This window comes from Podarcis muralis, chromosome 17, assembly GCF_964188315.1.
Source record: "Podarcis muralis chromosome 17, rPodMur119.hap1.1, whole genome shotgun sequence".
Lineage (NCBI taxonomy): Eukaryota > Metazoa > Chordata > Lepidosauria > Squamata > Lacertidae > Podarcis > Podarcis muralis.
Window position 1 is genome coordinate 18,284,431 of NC_135671.1, and position 20,057 is coordinate 18,304,487.

General features: G+C 48.3%; 1 protein-coding gene across 13 annotated transcripts in view; it reads left to right on the plus strand.

Moving 5' to 3' along the window:
• NFIB (nuclear factor I B) overlaps window positions 1–20,057 on the plus strand; it is a 298,687-nt gene that overhangs the window by 68,928 nt on the left and 209,702 nt on the right. For 2 of the 13 annotated variants that reach the window (XM_077921160.1, XM_077921161.1), the window contains exon 1: window positions 14,943–15,096. The exons of 3 other annotated variants lie outside the window; for them this stretch is intronic. In XM_077921160.1, coding sequence (XP_077777286.1) covers window positions 14,959–15,096 — 138 coding nt within the window. In that variant the 5' untranslated portion in view covers window positions 14,943–14,958. Of the gene's footprint in view, window positions 1–14,587; window positions 15,097–20,057 lie in introns of those variants that run through there. 8 more of the 13 variants (XR_013391119.1, XM_077921164.1, XM_077921163.1 and 5 more) reach the window with 7 other exon arrangements.

A 20,057-nucleotide genomic window follows, 5' to 3' on the forward strand; every position in this document is an offset into this window, starting at 1 on the left:
AAGCCACCCAGAGTGGCTGGCGCAACCCAGTCAGATGGGCAGGGTATAAATGTTGTTATTATCAACGTCCCTATTTTCATCAGAGAAATGTTGGAGGGTATGGTGCGGGTGGTGCTGTGGTCTAAAACACTGAGCCTCTTGGGCTTACTGATTGGAAGGTCGGAGGTTCAAATTCCTGCAATGGAGTGAGCTCCCATTGCTCTGTCCCAGCTCCTGCAACCTAGCAGTTCGAAAGCACACCAGTGTGAGTAGATAAATAGGTACCACTGTGGCAGGAAGGTAAACAGTGTTTCTGTGCCCTCTGGCTTCTGTCATGGTGTCCCATTGTGCCAGAAGCGGTTTAGTCATGCTGGTCACATGACCCGGAAAGCTGTCTGTGGACAAATGCTGGCTCCCTCAGCCTAAAAGCGAGTTGAACACCGCAACCCCCGAGTCGCCTTTGACTGGACTTAACCATGCAGGGGTCTGTTACCTTTTATCATGCTGTGGCAGGGCCTTCTCAATTTTATTCTTGTATAGCACATACCTATTTGCATAGCAAAAAACAACAACAACCACACAACCAGTATTAAAATGACTAGGATACTTATGAATTCCAAACCTTTGATATTTTGAATGATTGATAGGAAAATCATACATATAGGTTCCTGAGAAGTGTTTGATATGTTAGGAGCTGGAGCAGAAAGGATGTTGTATGTTGTGAATAAGAAAGATGTCCACAATACAAGAATGGGAAAATAAGATGCACAGGTATGCTATTTAATGTATTTTGTAAGAACGAAAGAAGGTGGACTAACATTTGTTCATTGCAATGAAAACTGGCTTAGCAAAGAACACTCTTCCAGCAGTGTTATTCATGTATTCCATTTGGTATAAAGCAGCCAAATCATATATATTATACGTTATTTTGGATATTCTTGATAGATAAATAACTAAACATGGTTTTATATTAGTACTGAAAGTGTTAAGGATCAAAGGTGCAAGCCTTTCCCTCCAGCAGTTTTTTTGTTCAGGCTCTTTAATACAGGCTCATGTAACCCAACACCACTTTCTACTTTCCTTTTTATTAAACCTGCTTGTTCCCAACTTGGGAACAAAAATGGGCTCGCAGATTTAACCCCTTGTTTGATTCTTGCTTTTTTACATGGAGACTTTACAGTGCAATCTGGTACTCCACTTACGCTGGCTGGAGGGGTGAAGGGTACCAATCAGCGGTCCTCTTACGCTGATGGATCCTGATGGATACGCTGATGTGGGAATGTTCAGGGAGGGAGAAGAGGATATATTGTTTATTAATATCCTTCCTAACTTGCACTAGCAAGTTCTATAAATTAGCAGAGTTTTACCATTCCGCTTTCAAGCGCACAGTGGGTAGCTGGTTATAGGCTTGTTTAAGCTTCTCAATATAGATTCCTGGTAAGATCTCTTATTTCCCTCTTGAAAGAATAAACATGCCACAATCTTATTTAAGATATATTAAAGTAGTTTCCTCACAGCAGCATCAGTTCAAAGATGGATCCCTGAAGGCAGACTTAGTTACAGATATATACCAGTGAGTCTATCCCATATGGAGATACAGTGGTACCTCGGGTTAAGAACCTAATTCATTCTGGAGGTCCATTCTTAACCTGAGGTACCACTTTAGCTAATGGGGCCTCCCACTGCCACCGCCGCACAATTTCTGTTCTCATCCTGAAGCAAAGTTCTTAATCCAAAGTACTATTTCTGGGTTAGCGGAGTCTGTAACCTGAAGCTTCTGTAACCTGAGGTACCACTGTAGTCTCTTTGTCCTCTGTTGGCTAAAAGCCAACAGGACATCTCTAGCTAAAAAGCTACTGGTCCAACAATGAAGTCCAAAAGGAAGAGAGAGAGGCTGTGTGCCCTGTGCTTTTGTTACCTGCACAGGTAAAGCCATGCCCACCTCTAGTCACATGCAAGAGGAAGTGTGTCCCAGCCCAGGAGGAAACAGGAAGTTCTGACTGGCTGCACCAAACATCCCCTTGCATGTCCACTCTAGGAAAACAGGGAATGTTGTATTTGACTGCTACTTATGTATCACATCCCACAGATGTCAGGGATCTAAGCCGGGATAACAGGGTGATGCCAATGCAATGTTACCATTCACCCACCTCTACCAATCACAGGGGCCAGAAAGGAGCAATGTCAAATCTTTGGTTGGGGGGGGGGGAGTAGGACTTTCTTGAGATCTTTTACTCACTTGGACTTCAGTTCTGCCCCTAGTTCTGGCATGCAATATCAGCAATGCCTGCTTCTCACCTGCTTTGTTGTCGGTCACCTCGCTGGTACTGACTCCCCTTTGGTTCTAACGCTTCTCCTACCACCTGTGACACTACTAGTGATGGTGATGCCTCTTTTCTCCTTGGCTACTGATGCACAGGCTATATAGCTTTTCTTTGGGGCAGGGGCAGGCAGTTCAGAGACCAGGGGCAACAGCTGTGGCTGCCCAGAGCACTCCTGAGGAGAGGGGAGAAGATAGGAAGCTGAGGGAACACCCCACAAGGGAGGGTGTTTGAGAAAGCGTGAGAGGCTGCCAGCTCTGCAAGCAAGGGGGGACATAACTGGGCTCCTGAGCCCCACAAGGGTGTCACAGAAAGAATGTAATTAGTCCGGGGGGGTGGACTCCAAAAGTTGGAAACCTCTGTCTTAGATGTATTGCATTTAGGGCCCAGCAATATATGGATATGCCATCCAAAACTGATCCATATTGTGATATCGATTTCAGCATTTTTGACCTGGCAATATTGTGATTTGTATGTGTGCACTATGCAAAAATCATGATGTGGAGAAAACTGTGATGCCAGCCAATGCCTTTACCTAGCTCCATCCTTATTTCAGACATCATGATACAAAATAATCATTATCAGAAGATTATTATCATTTTCTTCTTCTTCTTCCTCTTCTTCTTCTTCTTCTTCTTCTTCTTCTTCTTCTTCTTCTTCTTCTTCTTCTTCTTCTTCTTTGGTGATCACTCATAGCCGAGTAAGATTGTCTTCCATAAACACAGTTTTAACAATGAGTTTGTAAGTGACTGTGGGGGCTAATTCCCTAACCCTAACCCACACGTCTTTCCACATTGGGGACATTGGTTTCCGGGCGGGAGTTGATCACAGTGAGGTTTTGCCAAGCATGCCTTCCTCTTAGCACATTTCTCCCTTGTGTCCTGAGTTCGAGTGTCTTCAAATCCCATGACACCTTTGCTAAAGGCTGTTCTCCAAATGGAGCACTCACAGGCAAGTGTTTCCCAATGATGTTTAATGACGGAGACCAAAATCCTTTCTCTCCTACAGGAGCTATTTCTCTAGAGGTATTGTTCCCAATGGAACTTTCTCCTTGTTAAGCTATGGAACTGGTTGGGTATTACATTCAGGTGCCCACCTGCCCTTTCCTGTGTGTTTTCTTGCAAGCTGTGTGTGATATAACGGTATTCCTCCAACTTCAGGGATTCCCAAGGTGCAGGCGTAAATTTTCGCCTTATGGTGGATTGTTGGATAACAAGAAACTCACTACCATGATGTGATTCTTAGAAAATTATTGCGAGAACTGGCTTATATTTTTGTGATAATTCAGTCTGAAGAGACAGTTCAAACAAACTCCAGTGCTCTTGGCCATGCTGAGATCCTAGAAAATGGTTACTTGTTGCCAGAATTGGACCCATTAGGAATTAGCACACACAAGTAACCTTTACTTGAACCCCTCTGGATAGATAAAATGTGTGTTTGTGTAATGAAATATTGCAATACTAATGGAGTGCTTTTTTAAAAAAAAAATATGAACCTGACAATTACAGATGTTGTGTTTCTGAAGGGAAAAATATTTCTGGTCCAAAGACTGCATAAAAGAGCAGCACAATTATAAATGTAGATGCAAATTTATATTTATATCATTTGAGAGCAGGAAGACCATGATACAGACTCTCTTCCCAAGCCAGGGTATTGTTTCACACTCTCCCTTCGCCAAACAATGGGAAGTTCAAGGGGTCAATGACATTTGGAGGAGAGAGTGCTGGAGGTTTGGGGTGACTTTGCAATAATTTGTTTCTCTGCAAAAGGATTGGCTGAGCAGATATTACATGTGTGTGATACCAGAGGCAGGAAATATTAGTCCCCCTCAAAATTTTCAAGTCAGTTATCAGTCAGATTTAAATTATTGCTATTGCAGACTCTGTTGGTGGATTTGATGAGCATTCTTCAAACACAGTGTTTTCCCCCCATGTGTTTTAGATTACAGCTCTCGTCAGCCACAGCCAGCATGGCCAATGGTCAGGGATGATGGGAGTTGAAGTTCAAAGCATCTGCAGGACACCAGATTAGGGATTGCTCAAAGTGGGTAACAGTGGTGGCTGTTGCCCATTGCGACTGGTAGGGCAGAAGGCAGGGAAGTCAACAGTAGAGGGGCGTCAGAGCCAACTACAGGTTTTGTTGTTTTGTTGTTTAGTCGTTTAGTCATGTCCGACTCTTCATGACCCCATGGACCAGAGCACGCCAGGCACTTCTGTCTCCCAACTACAGGTGGAGCCAACAAATTCTAGTTTTATTTTTATTTTTTTATTTATAATAATATTTATTCAAATTTTCAAACATTAACAACATCAAACAAACATTCAACAGAAAAACGAAAAGAACAACAATTCATATAACAAACATCAAAAACAAGAGAAAACCAAAAAGAAAAAGAAAAAAAAGAGTAAAATATAAAAATAACACTAAAAAGATACTTTTTCTTGCATTGTAACTTTCAGTACCTTATTTTCTTTGCTTCCACCCACCTTCCCTTCTTGTATTCTTATTTTTAAAAGCTAATTCAGCAAATCATCAATTGCTTATACTCAACTTTTATCCTTCCCATTACATTCTACTCATCTTGGTCGCAAGAACCCCTTCCTTACATTTTCAAAGCCCTTAACAAAGAAGGACAGAACCTTTTTTATGTATGCTACAGCAGCAGCAAGAATACTTATTGCAAAGCATTGGAAGACGCAAGACCTACCCACCTTGGAAGAATGGCAGATGCAAGTAATAGACTATATGGAACTGGCAGAGATGACCGGCAGAATTCGAGATCAAGGAGAAGAGCAGGTGGAAGAGGACTGGAAGAAGTTTAAGGTTTATCTACAAAGACATTGTAAAATCAACAAATTCTAGTTTTATACTCATCCTGCTCTACGCTGAGCTTTGCAAGAGCAATGTTGCAACTCAGGAGGAGGACACCGACAGGCAGTGCCACCCCCAGGCTGGCTGTATGTAAGACAGCAAGCAGGTGGGACCAACTGAGAAGAGACTGGGGCTGTGTGGTCATCATCTGAGGCTCTTCTTTGTGTGCTTCCCCCATGAGTCGTTTGGAGGGCGACAAGTCAAAAACGAGCCTTTTCTGTGGTGGCCCCCCATTTGTGGAACACTCTCCCCAGCAAGGCTCACCTGGAGCCTTCATTACATATATTTAGGCACCAGGCAAAAATGTCACTCTGTAACTAGGCTTTGGGTAGATTAAGATTCTTTGGCCTTTTAAATGTGTTTGTGGGGGGGGGGGTAATGGTTTGTTTTTGTTTAGTTTTGATATGTATTTGGTGTCCTCATTTTGTATTTTTATGTTGTGAACCGCCCTCTGATCTTCAGATGATGGGCAGTATATTATTATTATTATTATTATTATTATTAATCTCCAGATAATTGAAAAGCCAGCTGCCCTCTAGTGGCTACTGTCGCCCATGATTTTCCAGGCCATGCCAATAGTAGGAACAGAGTCATCTCTCCACTTTGCCAAACACAATAGCATGACTCACAGTTTATGAACCTTGTATGTGTTGGTGATAATTTACAACAATAACAGTGCCATTAGTAATAAGCTAAGGCAGAAATCCAAAACACACAAATGAGGATATATGTTTCATTAAAGTCAATGGGACCTAATTCAAAAGAAATGCTTTTAAGACTGGGACACTACGATTCGGAGTCCTGCTTTTATTTTTTCAAGGTAAAGTGACTCCCTTCAAACACAACTCAATAAGCCCCTTATTTGCCTTTCTATTAAATCCAGAATTTCAACAAGCAGGGAAATAGAAGCCTTGCAGTAAAATCCCTTACACATTTACTCAGAAGAAAATCCCATTGTTTTCAGTGGGCCTTACTTCTATGTCACTATGCATAGGATGCCAGCCTTGGTGTGATGGGCGACATTACAATCTTATGATCATTCTGGAATATATTAAAGCGGGCTCCTATACTTTCAAGAGGCAGAGGAGGGGGTTGTTGTGAGGATAAAATGGGGGAGGGGGGGGGAGGCCACATTTGCCACCGTCTGCTCTTTGAGGCAAAAGGTGGGAAATAAATAATATAACCCCAAAATAATTCAGTTGTTGGTTTCTGCTTGCTCAAGGGGGTTTGCTTGCTGTTTTTCTATATAAAAAAAACCATAAATGCTGTTACCACAGTATCCACGTTCTTCAGTTGAAATTAACTGCACAGTTGGAGTAAATTTATATAAAACGTTTGCATGTTTTCCTCCCTTTGACCCGTTTCCTTTGCATACCTGTGGGGGAGAAGGGGCTCTAGGAAAGTTTGGGGCTTTGTGCTTCGTTTGCTTTCACAGGGGCTGAGAAAAGAGGGTGTGGTCTTCTGGGTGGGGGAGGCAGCAGGATAGAAAGAAAATCTGCGCAGGTAGAGAGACGTGCATTTCCGGGGTGCAGATCTGGCACCTTAAAACAGCAATTTCCTTCCCATTCCCCCGTTGCAATCTACAAGGTGGTTTGTTTGTTTGTTTGTTTGTTTGTTTGTTTGTTTGTTTGTTTGTTTGTTTAATGAAAACGGCTAGCCTGCCTTCACATTTTCTTGCCTAGCTTTGCCAGTAGGTCTCAGGCCGTCCCCGAGCTTCTGGACTGCGTGTGAAACGTCGGTGATTTGTTTGTTTGAATTCCTCGGGAGGGAAACGCGCCGCTTCCCTGTCGCGCGGCCGCCGCGAGCACTTGCAATTCTCCGACGCCAGGGGGCGGGGGTCCCTTTCCCTAGGCCTGCAAGAGAACCGGTGCGCGGTAGCTGGCCCAAACCTTGACCTTCGGGGGTTCCCAGACGGGGTCCCCGCGGCCGCCTCCTTGCAGAGGCACCTTCTTCCCGCTTGCTGCCTGTGCCACCTTCCGGAGTTTAGCAAAACCCCCGGCGGTCCCTCGACGCCGGGCACAGAGAGAAAAGGGCGCCTGCGCTGCGGCTTCTCTGCTGCAGGCATCCTTCTCTCTTCCAGGACAACTTTTGCCTCTTCCCTCGACTCTGAGCGACTCCCAAACTGGCCGTGCTAAACTGGTAAAGCGGGGGGGGGGGGGGGAGGAAGCTTTCCATCAAGAATATGGTGTGAAATATGGCAAGAGTGCAGCAGGGAGAAGACGGGGTGGGGGCTGCCCAGTTTTGTTTTGGTTTTTTCCTTATTCTTTCCAGGATCTCCCTTGGAAAGTCAGGCGCTCTCTGGAAGAAAAGGAGACGCAGTCAAAAAACTTCGCTCGCGGATGTCGATCGCTTGGGCGCAATCGTTTGCAGGATGACTCTGTGCTGGGGAGAGAGCGACGTCCCAAGAGGTTTAAATGCCACCCCTTTCTTGAAGGAGAAGCGGGACGGTTTTCACTTTCGAGAGCAGCCCCCTTTCGGATACAGCGGGGAGGGGAGCCGCAGGGCTATTTCCTTCCCCGGTTCGCCTGCCTTCAGCACACAAACTGTTGCATGTTGGTTAGCTCCAGTATACTGTACCAACTTCGTGCACGCCCAGGGGTATTCGGATGCGAACGTGCCCATGTCCAAGCACGGCACCTGAAGCTCCGAAGTCGTGGGTTGGGAAGGTACCCCCAAGGATCATCTAGTCCAACCCCCTAAAACGCAGGGATGTGGAACCAGCAACCTAGTACTAGGCGTTATCAGCACCACGTTCTAACCTACCCAGCGTCTCGCATACAAAGGGAGAATGTCAACGTGCCTAAACATATTTACCTCCTACGGAACTGTGATTTGGAATACAGTGGTACCTCGGGTTAAGAACTTAATTAGTTCTGGAGGTCCGTTCTTAACCTGAAACTGTTCTTTAACCTGAGGTACTATTTCTGGGTTAGCGGAGTCTGTAACCTGAAGCGTCTGTAACCCGAGGTACCACTGTAATAATAATAATAATAATAATAATAATAATAATAATAATAAATAAATAAATAAATAAACACACGCATCCTCTTTCTCCTCCGAGGCTGAGAGATTATTTCACTAGCTAAACTTTGTGAAATCTTTCTCTCGTGAACTAAAATAGGGTCGCTGCAGGGCAGGGGTGCCAACTTGAATAAAATATTGGGGGGTGCCCAGGTAAGCCCTGTTCCGCATAATCGATCATATAAGGTCGTGCACGCACACCGTTTAAATGGCAATGCCCATCAATATTTTATTGGTGGGGTAGAAGACATCTCAGCCCCTAGGAGTTGACTTCTATGCGCCAGGGGTTTGACGTGCAGGTGCAGTATGTGTGCCCCCCGACGGTGCTGCCTGCTGCTGCCCCAGGACGGTTGGTAAAGGGCACCCTCCAAAGGCAGGCTCGCCACGAATGCCATCCTGCTGGGGAAGCCTTCGCCCAGGGAAGGCCCCGCTCGCCCTCTCTGTTTCTGGCGAATAAATACCGGCGGCCTGGAGGGGGGACGACGCCCTTTCTCCTGCCAGGCGAGCCTAAGAGGAAGACTGCTGCCCGGTAGGCCACGGGAGACTCCCGGGCTGACGTTGCGGACAGGATGCCAAGGGAGCAGACAAGCAGCGGCTCCAGTTTGTGACCCAAAACTACAAGGCTCTGGGGACGAGATGGGGGACCTCGGCATGGCTGCAGCGTGGGGATCCTATTCCCTGGGCGCAGAAGGGAGGCTTCTTGTTGAGCCCCCGGAGGACAAAGTTGCTTTGGGCAAAAGATTCTCGGTTTATCCCCCTGCTAAAGCCCACTAAGTCTGCGGGATCCCCGCAGCTTAAGCGCCTCTCTCCTGCTTGCCTCGGAGGCCGTCCGGCCCGGGCTGTAGCCTTGGGAAACGCCGCGGCCGAGCAGGCCCCCGCCGGAGGCGTTTGCGCGCTGCTGGACGGGACGCAGCCGGACAGAAAGCGAGCCATCCTAAAGGCTCCCGAATGCTTCTCGCCGACGTGCGGTTTCCACCGAGGGCGAGGCGGCCAGCTGCCTCGCTAAGTGGGATTAACGGGCCTGATCCAGCAGTGTTTTCCTTGCCCGCGTCTCCTGTTCTTGCAGAGAAGAAGAAGAGAAGAGTTTGGATTTGATATCCCGCTTTATCACCACCCGAAGGAGTCTCAAAGCGGCTAACATTCTCCTTTCCCTTCCTCCCGCACTGTGGGGTGAGTGGGGCTGAGAGACTTCAAATAAGTGTGACTAGCCCAAGGTCACCCAGCAGCTGCATGTGGAGGATCGATGACTCGAACCCCGTTCACCAGATTACGAGACTACCTCTCTTAACCACTACACCACACTGGCATTTCTGGCGAGGCCCGTCGCGCGTCTCTGACCATGTGCAGAGTATAACAGAGTCAGAGCAAACGGCACGGACCCGTCTCCATTCGTTTAGGAGCAGATAAGCGGCAAGGCTACAGCAGCCTCTGTGGACGCCTGCTTTCTCTGAAGTCAGGGGGCTCCCTCAAGGCTTCGCAGCCCGCAGCTGTGATTAGCACCCAAGCCCCAAAGGCAGAGCGGCGCGGTTGGGTGGCCTTGTTGCAAGAAAGAGACGGGACTCGACGGCTTTGCCCCTGTGCCAGCTGCCTAGGGAGTCAGTGCCTCCTGGCGCCCTTGCGGCTTACTCCCGCATAAACATTTTGGGTTCTTCTAGCTAGATCCTCCGCGCTGAGTTGTTGGTGGAGTAGGGGGGCCTTGCTCCCGTGTGCGCGGAGTTGCAACCTCGGGCGCGGTTTTTCTCGAGGGGGAAAGTGGCGTCGAAGAAGTGGCGCTTCCCTTTCGGCGATCTTGCTTGCTTCTTTTCCCTGCGCAAAGCGACAGGACGAGGAGGCTGCGGCAATCGCAGGAGCCAAGCGGCGGCCGATGCTGACCCGGCCGCGGCGAGACCCCAGACTGCCTCTCAAGCAATGGACCCGGGGGCCTCGCTTCCCACCGACGACGCTTCGCCGGTGTGGGTGACCGGATGGGAGGGGTCCGAAGGATCCTGCCACCCCGCCGGCGTGGCCTTTTGACCCCGAAGTTGATCGCCCGCCACCTAAAAGCGAGAGTCAGTTGAAAGTTGTGCTGAACTCCATCCAGGCGCGTGGGATACCGCGCATCACGTGGAATAAGGCTGTGTAAACTCACTAAGCAAATCTGTGAAATGTGCCCCGTTCGATTCATTGAGACCTTCCCCCGGGTGAACTTATTGAGAAGCAGGCAGAAATCTTGGTAACACACCTAAAAAAACCCTTTCATTCCCTTCCGTGGGATTTATCACTGGGATTTCAACAAATTACCCTGAAAACAACGGTCCTTTTTCCCCAAGCACGGGGTCTTGGGCTGCGACCCTCAGGACGGATAGACTTAATTGGAAGTCATTCCCAGCCCCCTCTAAAAATGCTCATGAGCGCAAACTCCACGGAAACTTACAGCGCTTACTTCGAAGTTATCGAGCACGTCGTGTAAAAGCGTCGCTAGTATGATTCTGGGTAAAGTGGGCTGCGGATCCGGACCTCTTAATGTCCTTTTTTCCACTTGGGCGGGATATTTAGGGCTCCCCACTAGTATCCTTGTGGAATAGTTTGTTTCCGGGAACACACAAATCTCTGTCTCAAAATGTGTCCAGTGCATATCTGCATATGACAATAATATATGTATATAATAATCGAATTCCCGGAGTGGGGGACGAGAAATGTTTACTCCAACGTGGGATGTGGTGAAAAAAACATGAGGAGATGTATTATTGCTTAAAAGGGAGGGGGCACCCAGTTTACCGGAAATATTTAATTGACGGTGACTGTCTAGTTTGAGGGGGAGGGGAGGGGAAGCCCCACGGGGAGGTTGTAGAGTAGGCGATCACCGAGACGGGTGCCGTTTTCAGGCGGGAATAATACAATGATCCGCTGAGATCTCGTCACAGAGATGGAGCCCTGTGCAAAACCCAACCCCAGCCCCTCTTTAAAACAGACGGCAGCTAACGCGCGCGAGAGACGAGTTTATTATTATTATTTTTGACAAGGGACAACGCCAATCAAAGTTCCCTTCTTGTGACAGCCACCCCTCCCTTCCCACGCAGATTCCTTTTTATTCTCCCCCCCCCCCCAAATAAATTAGTTGTCAGGCCATCGGACTATTGCCTCGACGACAGGCCAAACCTGCAGTCCTTAAATATCCGGAGCCGGGGCAGGCAGGCGGGAGCGGCGGCGGCAGCAGCAGCAGCGGAGAAGTTGCTGGGGAAACATTTTGTCCCGGCTAAAAATAGGCGCCGCCCTCCCTCTCCCTCAACCCCGTCGAGCGAGCACGCCTCGACGGGCGACTCGCGCCCAGAGCCTGGTTCGTGGCCTCTCCGTCTCCCGTCAAGACGTAGAAGCGGGTCGGGGCACGAGCGCGGATCTCGAAGCAAGAAGCAGGTCGGAGGAGGCTGTGCCCCAGTCGCAGCCCTCCCCGTCCCATGGAGGGGGGCGGGTGTCTGTCTGTCTGTCCTTTCTCTGGGACTCGTCCCCGAGTTATGGGGCCGAAGAGAACAACGCCAGGCTAAGCGTGGGAAAGAGCCTCGGGTCTCCCTCGCCAAACTCCCCTCCTCCCTTCCCGCCGCTACCTGGAAGTAAAACTACGAGCAGAAATAGTCCAACTCGGCTCAGCGAGTGACTTTGCTGTAGTCAAGAAGATCCGAAGTTGCGGGGCGGGGTTGAGGAGGAACATCCCGCTGCTAAGGCAGCTCTCTCTGCCCGCCTGGAAGGAAGCCCCCCGCCCCTGGAATTTACTCCCAAATAAACGTGTTGGGGCTCCTTGGCGTCTTTCTGCTTCAAGTTGTTTCCCCCGGCAGCGCGTCTCCTCGAGCTTCCCTGAGGGAGGCATTTCCTTGGGAATGAAACGGGACTTGCTCCCGTGTAAACACGGTTGGGATCGGAGTGCTAGAGAGCTGGGGGTTGGGGGCGACACGGCAGGGAAGCCTCGCTGGAGACAAGCTGAAAGAAACACACCCTGTTTGCAGCTAGCGGGGAGCACCCCCTCCCCGCCTATCCTGTTTTCGCAGGGCGACAAAGGGGCGCCCCTTCGCCGCCTCGGTTACCTACAGGACTCCAACGGCCTGCCTTTGCCAAGTCTCGCAGGAGAAAGAGGAGCCAAGGGCGACCCACGCGGCCTCTCCACTCCGCTTAAGCGCAGACGCACGGGGAGCTGTCTTCGTTCACTTCCTCGCCATTTGTTACGTCCAAGGCCAAACTAACGCCTCCCCCCGTTTCCTTTACGTACCATTAACATGTTTTAAATTGCGCCTCTTCTATTATTATTATTATTATTATTATTATTATTATTATTATTATTATTATTATTATTATTATTATTTCCACCTGCTTGGAGGGCCATCTTAAACCTTGCTTTAGAGTACCTCGACGGTCTGAGTAGCGGGGATCAGCCTGCGTCGGCGGGCAAAGAAGGATGAGCCCAAGAAGATGCTCTGCTCGGCTTGCTTCGGCCGAGGCGCCCCTGCGAAGTTTCCCCAGCCCTCGCCCTTTTCGCCAGCCTGAGTCTCGCCCGGCACCCATTCCCACGTGCGGGGGAAGCGCATCTCCGGCTCCGGCGCCCCTCCTGCGGCCCCTCCAGCCGCTCTAGGGTCCGTACGAGTTGTGGGCCGTTGCTTAGGCAGCTTCGCCCCCCTCCCTGCGCGCCCCACTTCCCCGCGTCTCGCTCGGGCTGTTGGGGAACGTGCCTGTCTAAGTTGCTGTCTAGCTGGTTCGCACGGAGCCGCCGGCGGAGCTTGGGCTCTCTTTTACGCTTCATTTTCCTGAGAAAAGAACACTTTCCCCAGGTGATGTCTGGGGTTCCCTTTTGGCCCTGCACAGTCGCTTCCTCGTGGCCACGGCAAGCACCTTGTGCGCCTGCAGGGGGGCGACCTGTCCCCCCCTGCCCTGCCTCCCCCCCCTTTCTCCATTTCCATCTACAGGAGCGAAGGCTGCAGGAGCTGAAGCCTCGCAAGGCAGCAACCAACCGCCCAGGAGGAGCAAGAGGAGGACGCCTCTCGAGGGTCCTCTTTCCCTGCGGAGGCACCGCCACCCACCGCCCTCGCTCGCTTGCTCTGCACCAGGGACCCGCTGGCCAGCCGGCCAGGGGACCCCTCCATGGATGGCCACGGCTGGGATGCGCTTGGCGAGTGGAGAGGCCGAAGCAGGGTCCGGCGAGCGGCTCCTCCTGGCAAAAGATGGGCGGCGGCGGCGGCAGCAACAGCAGCGCAGGCCGAAGAGGCCCGGAGGCAGCGCCGGCTCTCGCCTTCGAGGGGCTCCTCGGAGGAGAGGCTGCTGCATTTCAGCTTCGCGCAGACTGTGGACCGTGGCATCCAAACAGCCATCCGGGGCTCGCTCTCAGCTGCTCGCAGAGGCGGCCCCCCAAAGAGCCTAGCCCGCTCCCCAAACTAGCAAGGGAGCCAACTTGAGTAACATATTGGGGGGCCCAGGTAAGCCCCGTCGCACATAATCGATCACAAGATGCGGCACACGGGCACAATTTTAATTGCAATAGCCTCCAACTTTTTGGGGGAGCGGGTAGGCCCCCTCAAGTGTTTTATAGGTTGCGGGGGCGAAGGGACCAGCAAGGGGAACCTCAGGTCCTCCTTTCCCGCCTTTGGCCCTTCCCTACCCCGCCGCAACTGCGTTTGCATCTCGTCTGTTACGCGTTGGGCACCTGCGTCGGCATTCAGAACTGGGGTGCGACGTGGGTGTGGGCTTGGGCAGCCCTCCCTTCAGTGGCAAGGGGGCAGGACCCCAAGGGCCTCCCGGAGGCGTAGGCTGGCCCCGTGGCTCCCCACCCCAAAACATTGCAGAGCCCGATCCGATGCACGTTTACTTAGGGGGAGAAAGTCCCGCAGAGTCCAGTGGGGCTTGCTCCCGCGCCAGAGCGCGCAGGGACCGCAGCAGCCTGTGAGTCGAAGGGAAATCTCAGGCAAATGAATGGGGCTGAATTTGGCTTTGGGGCTGCTGCGGAGTGACTCCACAGCATTTCTCCACTCTCACACGGTTCGGTGTGACCTTTAACGGAACTTGAACTTGGTGGGATAAAATGGCACTTAAAGAGCAAAGAGGAAATGAAAAGGCGGCTCTGCTCGGGCTTTGCAGCGGCCTCAGAGTCTTTGCTGCCGGCTCCTTTTTGCCTGAAGCCAAGGTTTCAGCGAGCTGGATCCGGCTTTTCCTTTCCTGCAAGGCCCTGGGAAAGGCATTTGCTGGAAGAGACGGAGGGTCGCCGTGTGGCATGGCAAAGGATTCCTGATCCGTGGTCTTGGAGTTTCAGGGAGAGGAGAGGAGGGGGGAGTGTTAAAATGACCCCCCTCTACACACATACACCACATTGAGGCTCCTGAAGGGAGGAGTTTCGTCGCGCTGATCCCCAAACTGCTGCATTTTGCAGCCAACCTCAGCAGATCCCCGCACTAGGCAGCCTGCTGCCTGTCCGAAGTGAGGCAGACCCCTCGCTAGCCTGGCGCTGGGGAAAGAGCCATGCCGGTGCCAAGCGGGGCAAAGCGAAGGAGAACAGGACGATGGGACGGAGAGGTCTAGGGCGCCCAGAAGAGGAGCAGGAAGAAGAAGAAGAGGCGGAAAAGGCTGTTGCAGTTTGCCCTCTTCGCGGCCCTATGGGGAGGGAGGAAGAACGGCTTCCCCCGCTGGAAGAGTTTCTTGAAGCTCAAGTTGCGTTCGTGAGGGGTTCGGAGGAGCCCCACCAATCTCCCCCTAGCTCCTGGTGAGCCTCTTTCTGACTGAACTGGGCGTCCTGCCCCCTAAAGCCTCCTTCCCTATGGAATCTTCTCCCTATAGGGCTCAGGTCTACCCACAGGCAGGAGGGTCTCCAGCCCCGAGCCTCGTTTCCTTTGGGGCTGCTCCTCTCTTCCTTGGGGCGGGATCGGGCTCCCTGATGGTGTCACACAGGGGACAGGTGAGTGCAGCCTTTTTTTGTTTTTGTGCACATGATGGCGCCTGGTCTTGCTTAGGCCGGAGGACTTCAGGAAACTGTTCGGTGTGGGCAGAAGACACCAGACCATCGCATCACCTCGCGTTCCCCTCACAGCCCATAGTCGCCTTAAACCTTTCCCCGACGGCATTCCCTCTTCCCTCCCTCTCCATACACTCTCATAGGCTGCCACCGTTTATCGACGACAGGTTTCCGGCAAGAGAAATGGGAGTTCCAGGAGGTGGATCAAATAACAAAGAAGCAGCAAACGGAGCTCTTGCCAGTATTTTGTTAGTCTGTGATAAGGGGGTGGTGACTACACACACACACACACACACACACACACACACACACACACACACTTTTGGGAAATGCTCTTAAGAAATTATTGGGCTGCAGTTTAGGGTTCCATAAAATGGAAGGGAGAAATAATACTTTGCAGTGGCCCAGAGATCATACCTGAGCTTAGGAGGAGATTTAACGCATGTGAGAATGGCAAGAAGTGTTGTTAGTCTCTCCCTTTGGGGGCAGCATTTTCAAAGTACAAGGAACAGGAGAGAACAAATATACCTTAAGAAATAACATCTGATGTGGAAAAGCAGGTCTTCTTTGCTCCCATAACAATAGCGCTTGCAGCACCCTTCAGCCTGTCCTCTTCATATACATGGGGAGTTTAGCAGCTTGCTTCTACACAGCCTTTCCCATTAGGGGATTGATCTGCCAGCAGCTTGTGCCCCTTGGTAGCCATGGCAGCATTTTAAAGTCACTGCAGGCGTGCAGAAGTTGCCAGTTCGTGGCAAAGTTCAACTTGGCTGCAGCAGTGCATCTCAAATTTGCATGCAGTGCAGTGGGGCAGATCTCTCTCTCTCTCTCTCTCTCTCTCTCTGGGGGGGGGGGGGGGGGAGGAGGCGATGGAGGGTGGGGAAAGACAGCCAAGCAAACAGGACATCCCCAACAGCCGAGGCGTGTGCATGGAAACCGAGCCTTGTGTGCCAGCAGCAGCCCATTCCTTCCACACGTCTGTAGGAACAAGCCCTTTTGTTGTAACATCTCCCGCCACATCTGCATCTGCTCCTCAGACATTGGCATGTTTGGCAGGCTTTGGGCAGCAGGTGTCAGGCAGGAAAAGGGAGATACTCCCAGGGACCAATGAGATTGATCTGCAGTGATTCCCAAAGTCTTTCGCCTTCTGTGAGAGTTCCAGCTACTGCCGCCTTTTGGAGTGCAGGCCAGCGGGGGAGAGAGTTCCTATCCAATAGCTGGAGATGTCAGGTTTTCAAAAATAAACAACAGAGGGAGATGACTGACTGTCCTAGAATCTGCACTTTGCTCTCATGTTTTGCAAAGTGGCATTCTGCAGAGCAGAAGTGTAGAGGAAATGAAGGCCTCTGGATTCAAGCCTAAGGTGTTGCTGTGGTCTGGATCAAGAAATGTGGCAAGTTCTTTCCTTTGTGGTCTTTGGCATTCCCTTTTTCATGGAGAGGCCTAGCTAGAATTGATGATCACTCCAACCAATGAGAATTTTGTTGCTGGAAGCAATGCATCAATAGGGCTTGTGCCAATACTTTGATAGCCTGTTGGACTGTGGATACATTATTTCAGGTTGGGCTATCTGTTCAGTGTGCAGGATTGAATGCAGTGCCCTTATATTGCAATTCAATTCTGTATTTTTTTAAATCTTTGTTTGGTATTGTATACAGATGCTAACTTCTAGTAAGTAACTTGCTTCAACAGTGCCCACATACTATCAGTAATCACTGTGATGACATAAGGTGTTTAAATAGGAGGTTTTTGCCCTGTTTTTCTTTCAAAAAAATTTAAACCACAGATTTCAACACAGATTTCAAAATGCCTGCAGGTGCCTACTACAGGACAAAGTTTTTTAATGCAAAATCGGTGCAAAAAAATTTAATGCAAAATTGTATACTGCGCATTCATTGTTATTGCTACAATAGTTTCATCTTATCCATGCTATCCTAAACAAACAAACAAAAACTTTTAAAAACAATATTCTATTTTTAAAAAAACAAACACACACTTTTTTTATTTTCAGCACACATTTGATACTCAGAAATGAGAATGTACACATAGAGGTTAATGGATAACAGTCCTTGTCTGAATTCGAAGTGCACTGTAATCATTTTAATGGGATTTTTTGTTTAGTTTTCCAGAATTAAAATTGTGATAATACATCAACATCTTGCAAAGCATGTGAGGAAAAGCACAATTACACATTTACATTTCAAATCCTACTCAAAAAGGGGGGAAAGGCATGGTTGCACTAAGCAATAGAAAAATGAAAATAGAGCAAACTTCTGAACATTTGTTGAATACTTTTCCTTTAAGATTATTCATATAAATGGGAAGGGGGTGTTCTTTTATTGTGAAAACCATTCAATAATAATAAAAAAAGATTATTTATATATGTGTGCTTCTTGTTTACATAAGACATTTGAGGACAGTTTCCCAATCCTGCATATATATATATATATATATATATATATATATATATATAGCCTCCTTCTGCCTCATAAATTTCACTTTGGAAAAATAGAAGTATCTTTTCTAGTTTTCCTTCATCACAATTCAGACCCCCAGACTGACACAGCTTTCCTTTGCTTGACCCAGCCTGACCTTTGGCTGATGGTTTTGAACTCTTCCCCATGCTGCCTTTTGCTGTGTTGACTGCTTGATGATAACAAGATGCAAGAACAGATGCATGTTACAGCTTATCATGTGACAGTCTATTACAAAATTAGGGTTGTTAACATATTAGCCAGCCTCCCTGTGTGTAGCAAATTAAGATTGCATCACCTTACTTTATCTGCTCGGTTCTTTCTGGAAATGTGGCCTTTGGGGCTGACACACTTTATGTCAGATTAAGAACTGCCTCGCTCTAGGAAATCGTCAAAGAAGACCATATAAAGGTGCAGATAGTTTTAATAGGAAACGGGGGGGGGGGGGGGATGAACCTGGAGTATTAAAGCGCCTCGGGGTACCCTGCCCTCAAAGGTTTCACATGTGTCTGCCTGCTTTTATCTGTGTAGATTTTTATCTCTCCAATTCAAGAGAAATCTACTCTGAATCAGCTACAAGACAATCAGCACATACAATCACCAGGTAGTTTGCCTCAACCACTATGACCTACTGGGCAGTTACCCAGTGCCAGAAATATAACTGAGTTTTGGGGTTGCTCCATTTCTCCAGTACGGGAGAGCAGAGGAGTGAAAATTCTCAGCTATGGCCATACAGTGGGGCCATCGGGATCTGTTACATAGAAGAAAGTAGGAGGACAAAATTATTAAGCTTGTGTGATTTCCCAGGCTCTTTCCCTTTTTCCCCCCTTTTGTGAAGTTCATCACAATGGTGCTCTGCTGATCACCTGACGTGATAATAAAATGTTTCCAGGTAAAGGCAGTCACAAAAATATTAACCTATTGTCCTGCCTCTTTTGATGAGATGTGAGCCTAAATAGTCACTTTATAAATACCCTCCTTTAATGTTAAAGGCATTTCCCAGCTCTTAAATCCTTAATTGCAACCATAAAAAGTGCCCAGGCTCTCCACAATTGAGATATTCGGACTCTTTAGAAGATTTTTCTTTTTTTCTAGGCTGGTTTATATATAGACATGTAGAGATTGAATTCCAGCTGTCTTAACTTGCTATAGTTTTTAACATGTCCTTTATCTATTTTGATGTAAATTATTTCCTATATGGGTTTTAATGTCATTAATTCAAAACAAGTCCTTGGGAATGTTCGAAAGGATCTCTGCAGCTGAGAACATAGTTCCTAGGAAGATGTGGGGGAGGGGGGGGGAAAGGCAACCATGTATTAAACAATATAGGCCTTTGTACATTAAATCAAACACTTTGAATGTAATGTAAAACCAAAGCAACCTCAGATGTGCTAACATGTCCTATAAAACAAAAGGAGTTTTAGTGGTATAAGTTTCATGTTGTGCCACTTAAGATTCCAAGTGAAAATTAAAAGTCAAGCTGTAAAAAGATCATATTAAATAACAACAGTCTAAAATTTGTTTGTTTGTTTGTTTCTGTGAAGCACTACAGACCATTAGAACCTGCTTGAAAATGACAATAATGGTTTGATGAAGTGAAGTTGCTATCCTGTGCTCTGTTTACCTGGGAGTAAGCCCCCTTGAACTTAGTGGGACTTACCTCTGAGCAGACAAGCAAAGGCTTGCATTGTAAATTGACAAACAGATATCAGCTCAATAATACTATGTATTTTTCAAGTTAACCAATTGTTAACAGCAGGTGAAAAATGAAGTTTCGAGCAACCCTCCTGAACAAAAGAGGTTTCTTCTAATTACCTACGTTTGTCCATTTTCTACCTTCTCTGTGTAGTAGCCCTGTGTTCACTGGCGTTGATTCCATAAGAGACATTTTACAGTGCGGAGTACACAAGTTTACTCCAGTTTATTGTCTGATTTAGTGCAGGAAAGAAATTGCTAGCATATTTGCAAAGCTAAGCAGGGTCTGATATGGCTTCAAATTGGGCGGGGGACCATTTGCTGAGATTCCTGCAAGGGGTTGGACTAGATGACATTCAGGGTCCCTTCAGACTCTATTATTCTGTGACACACAGAAGAAAACCCAGTTTAGATTAATGGGGTGTAAAAGGTGTATAGGATTGCAGCCTCAATCTCACTATTTCGGAGAGTGCTCCCCTTATTGAAGTGATGGTTGAGGTGGGGGGAATTAAATTTGTTGATGTGAATATTTGTTGTTGTTGAATGTTAAATTCTGGAAGGTTGTGTGGAAGCACAGTTAAGTAGATTTAACTGAAATTTAAAATTACAAACTGGCTGCTTTGTTCTCTGGATCATTTATTCTGAAGATACTCCCATAATACGAAATACATTTCTGAAGTCTGCAGCGTACATATCAATAACCTCACTATAATCTGTTTAATTTTTTTAAAAGCA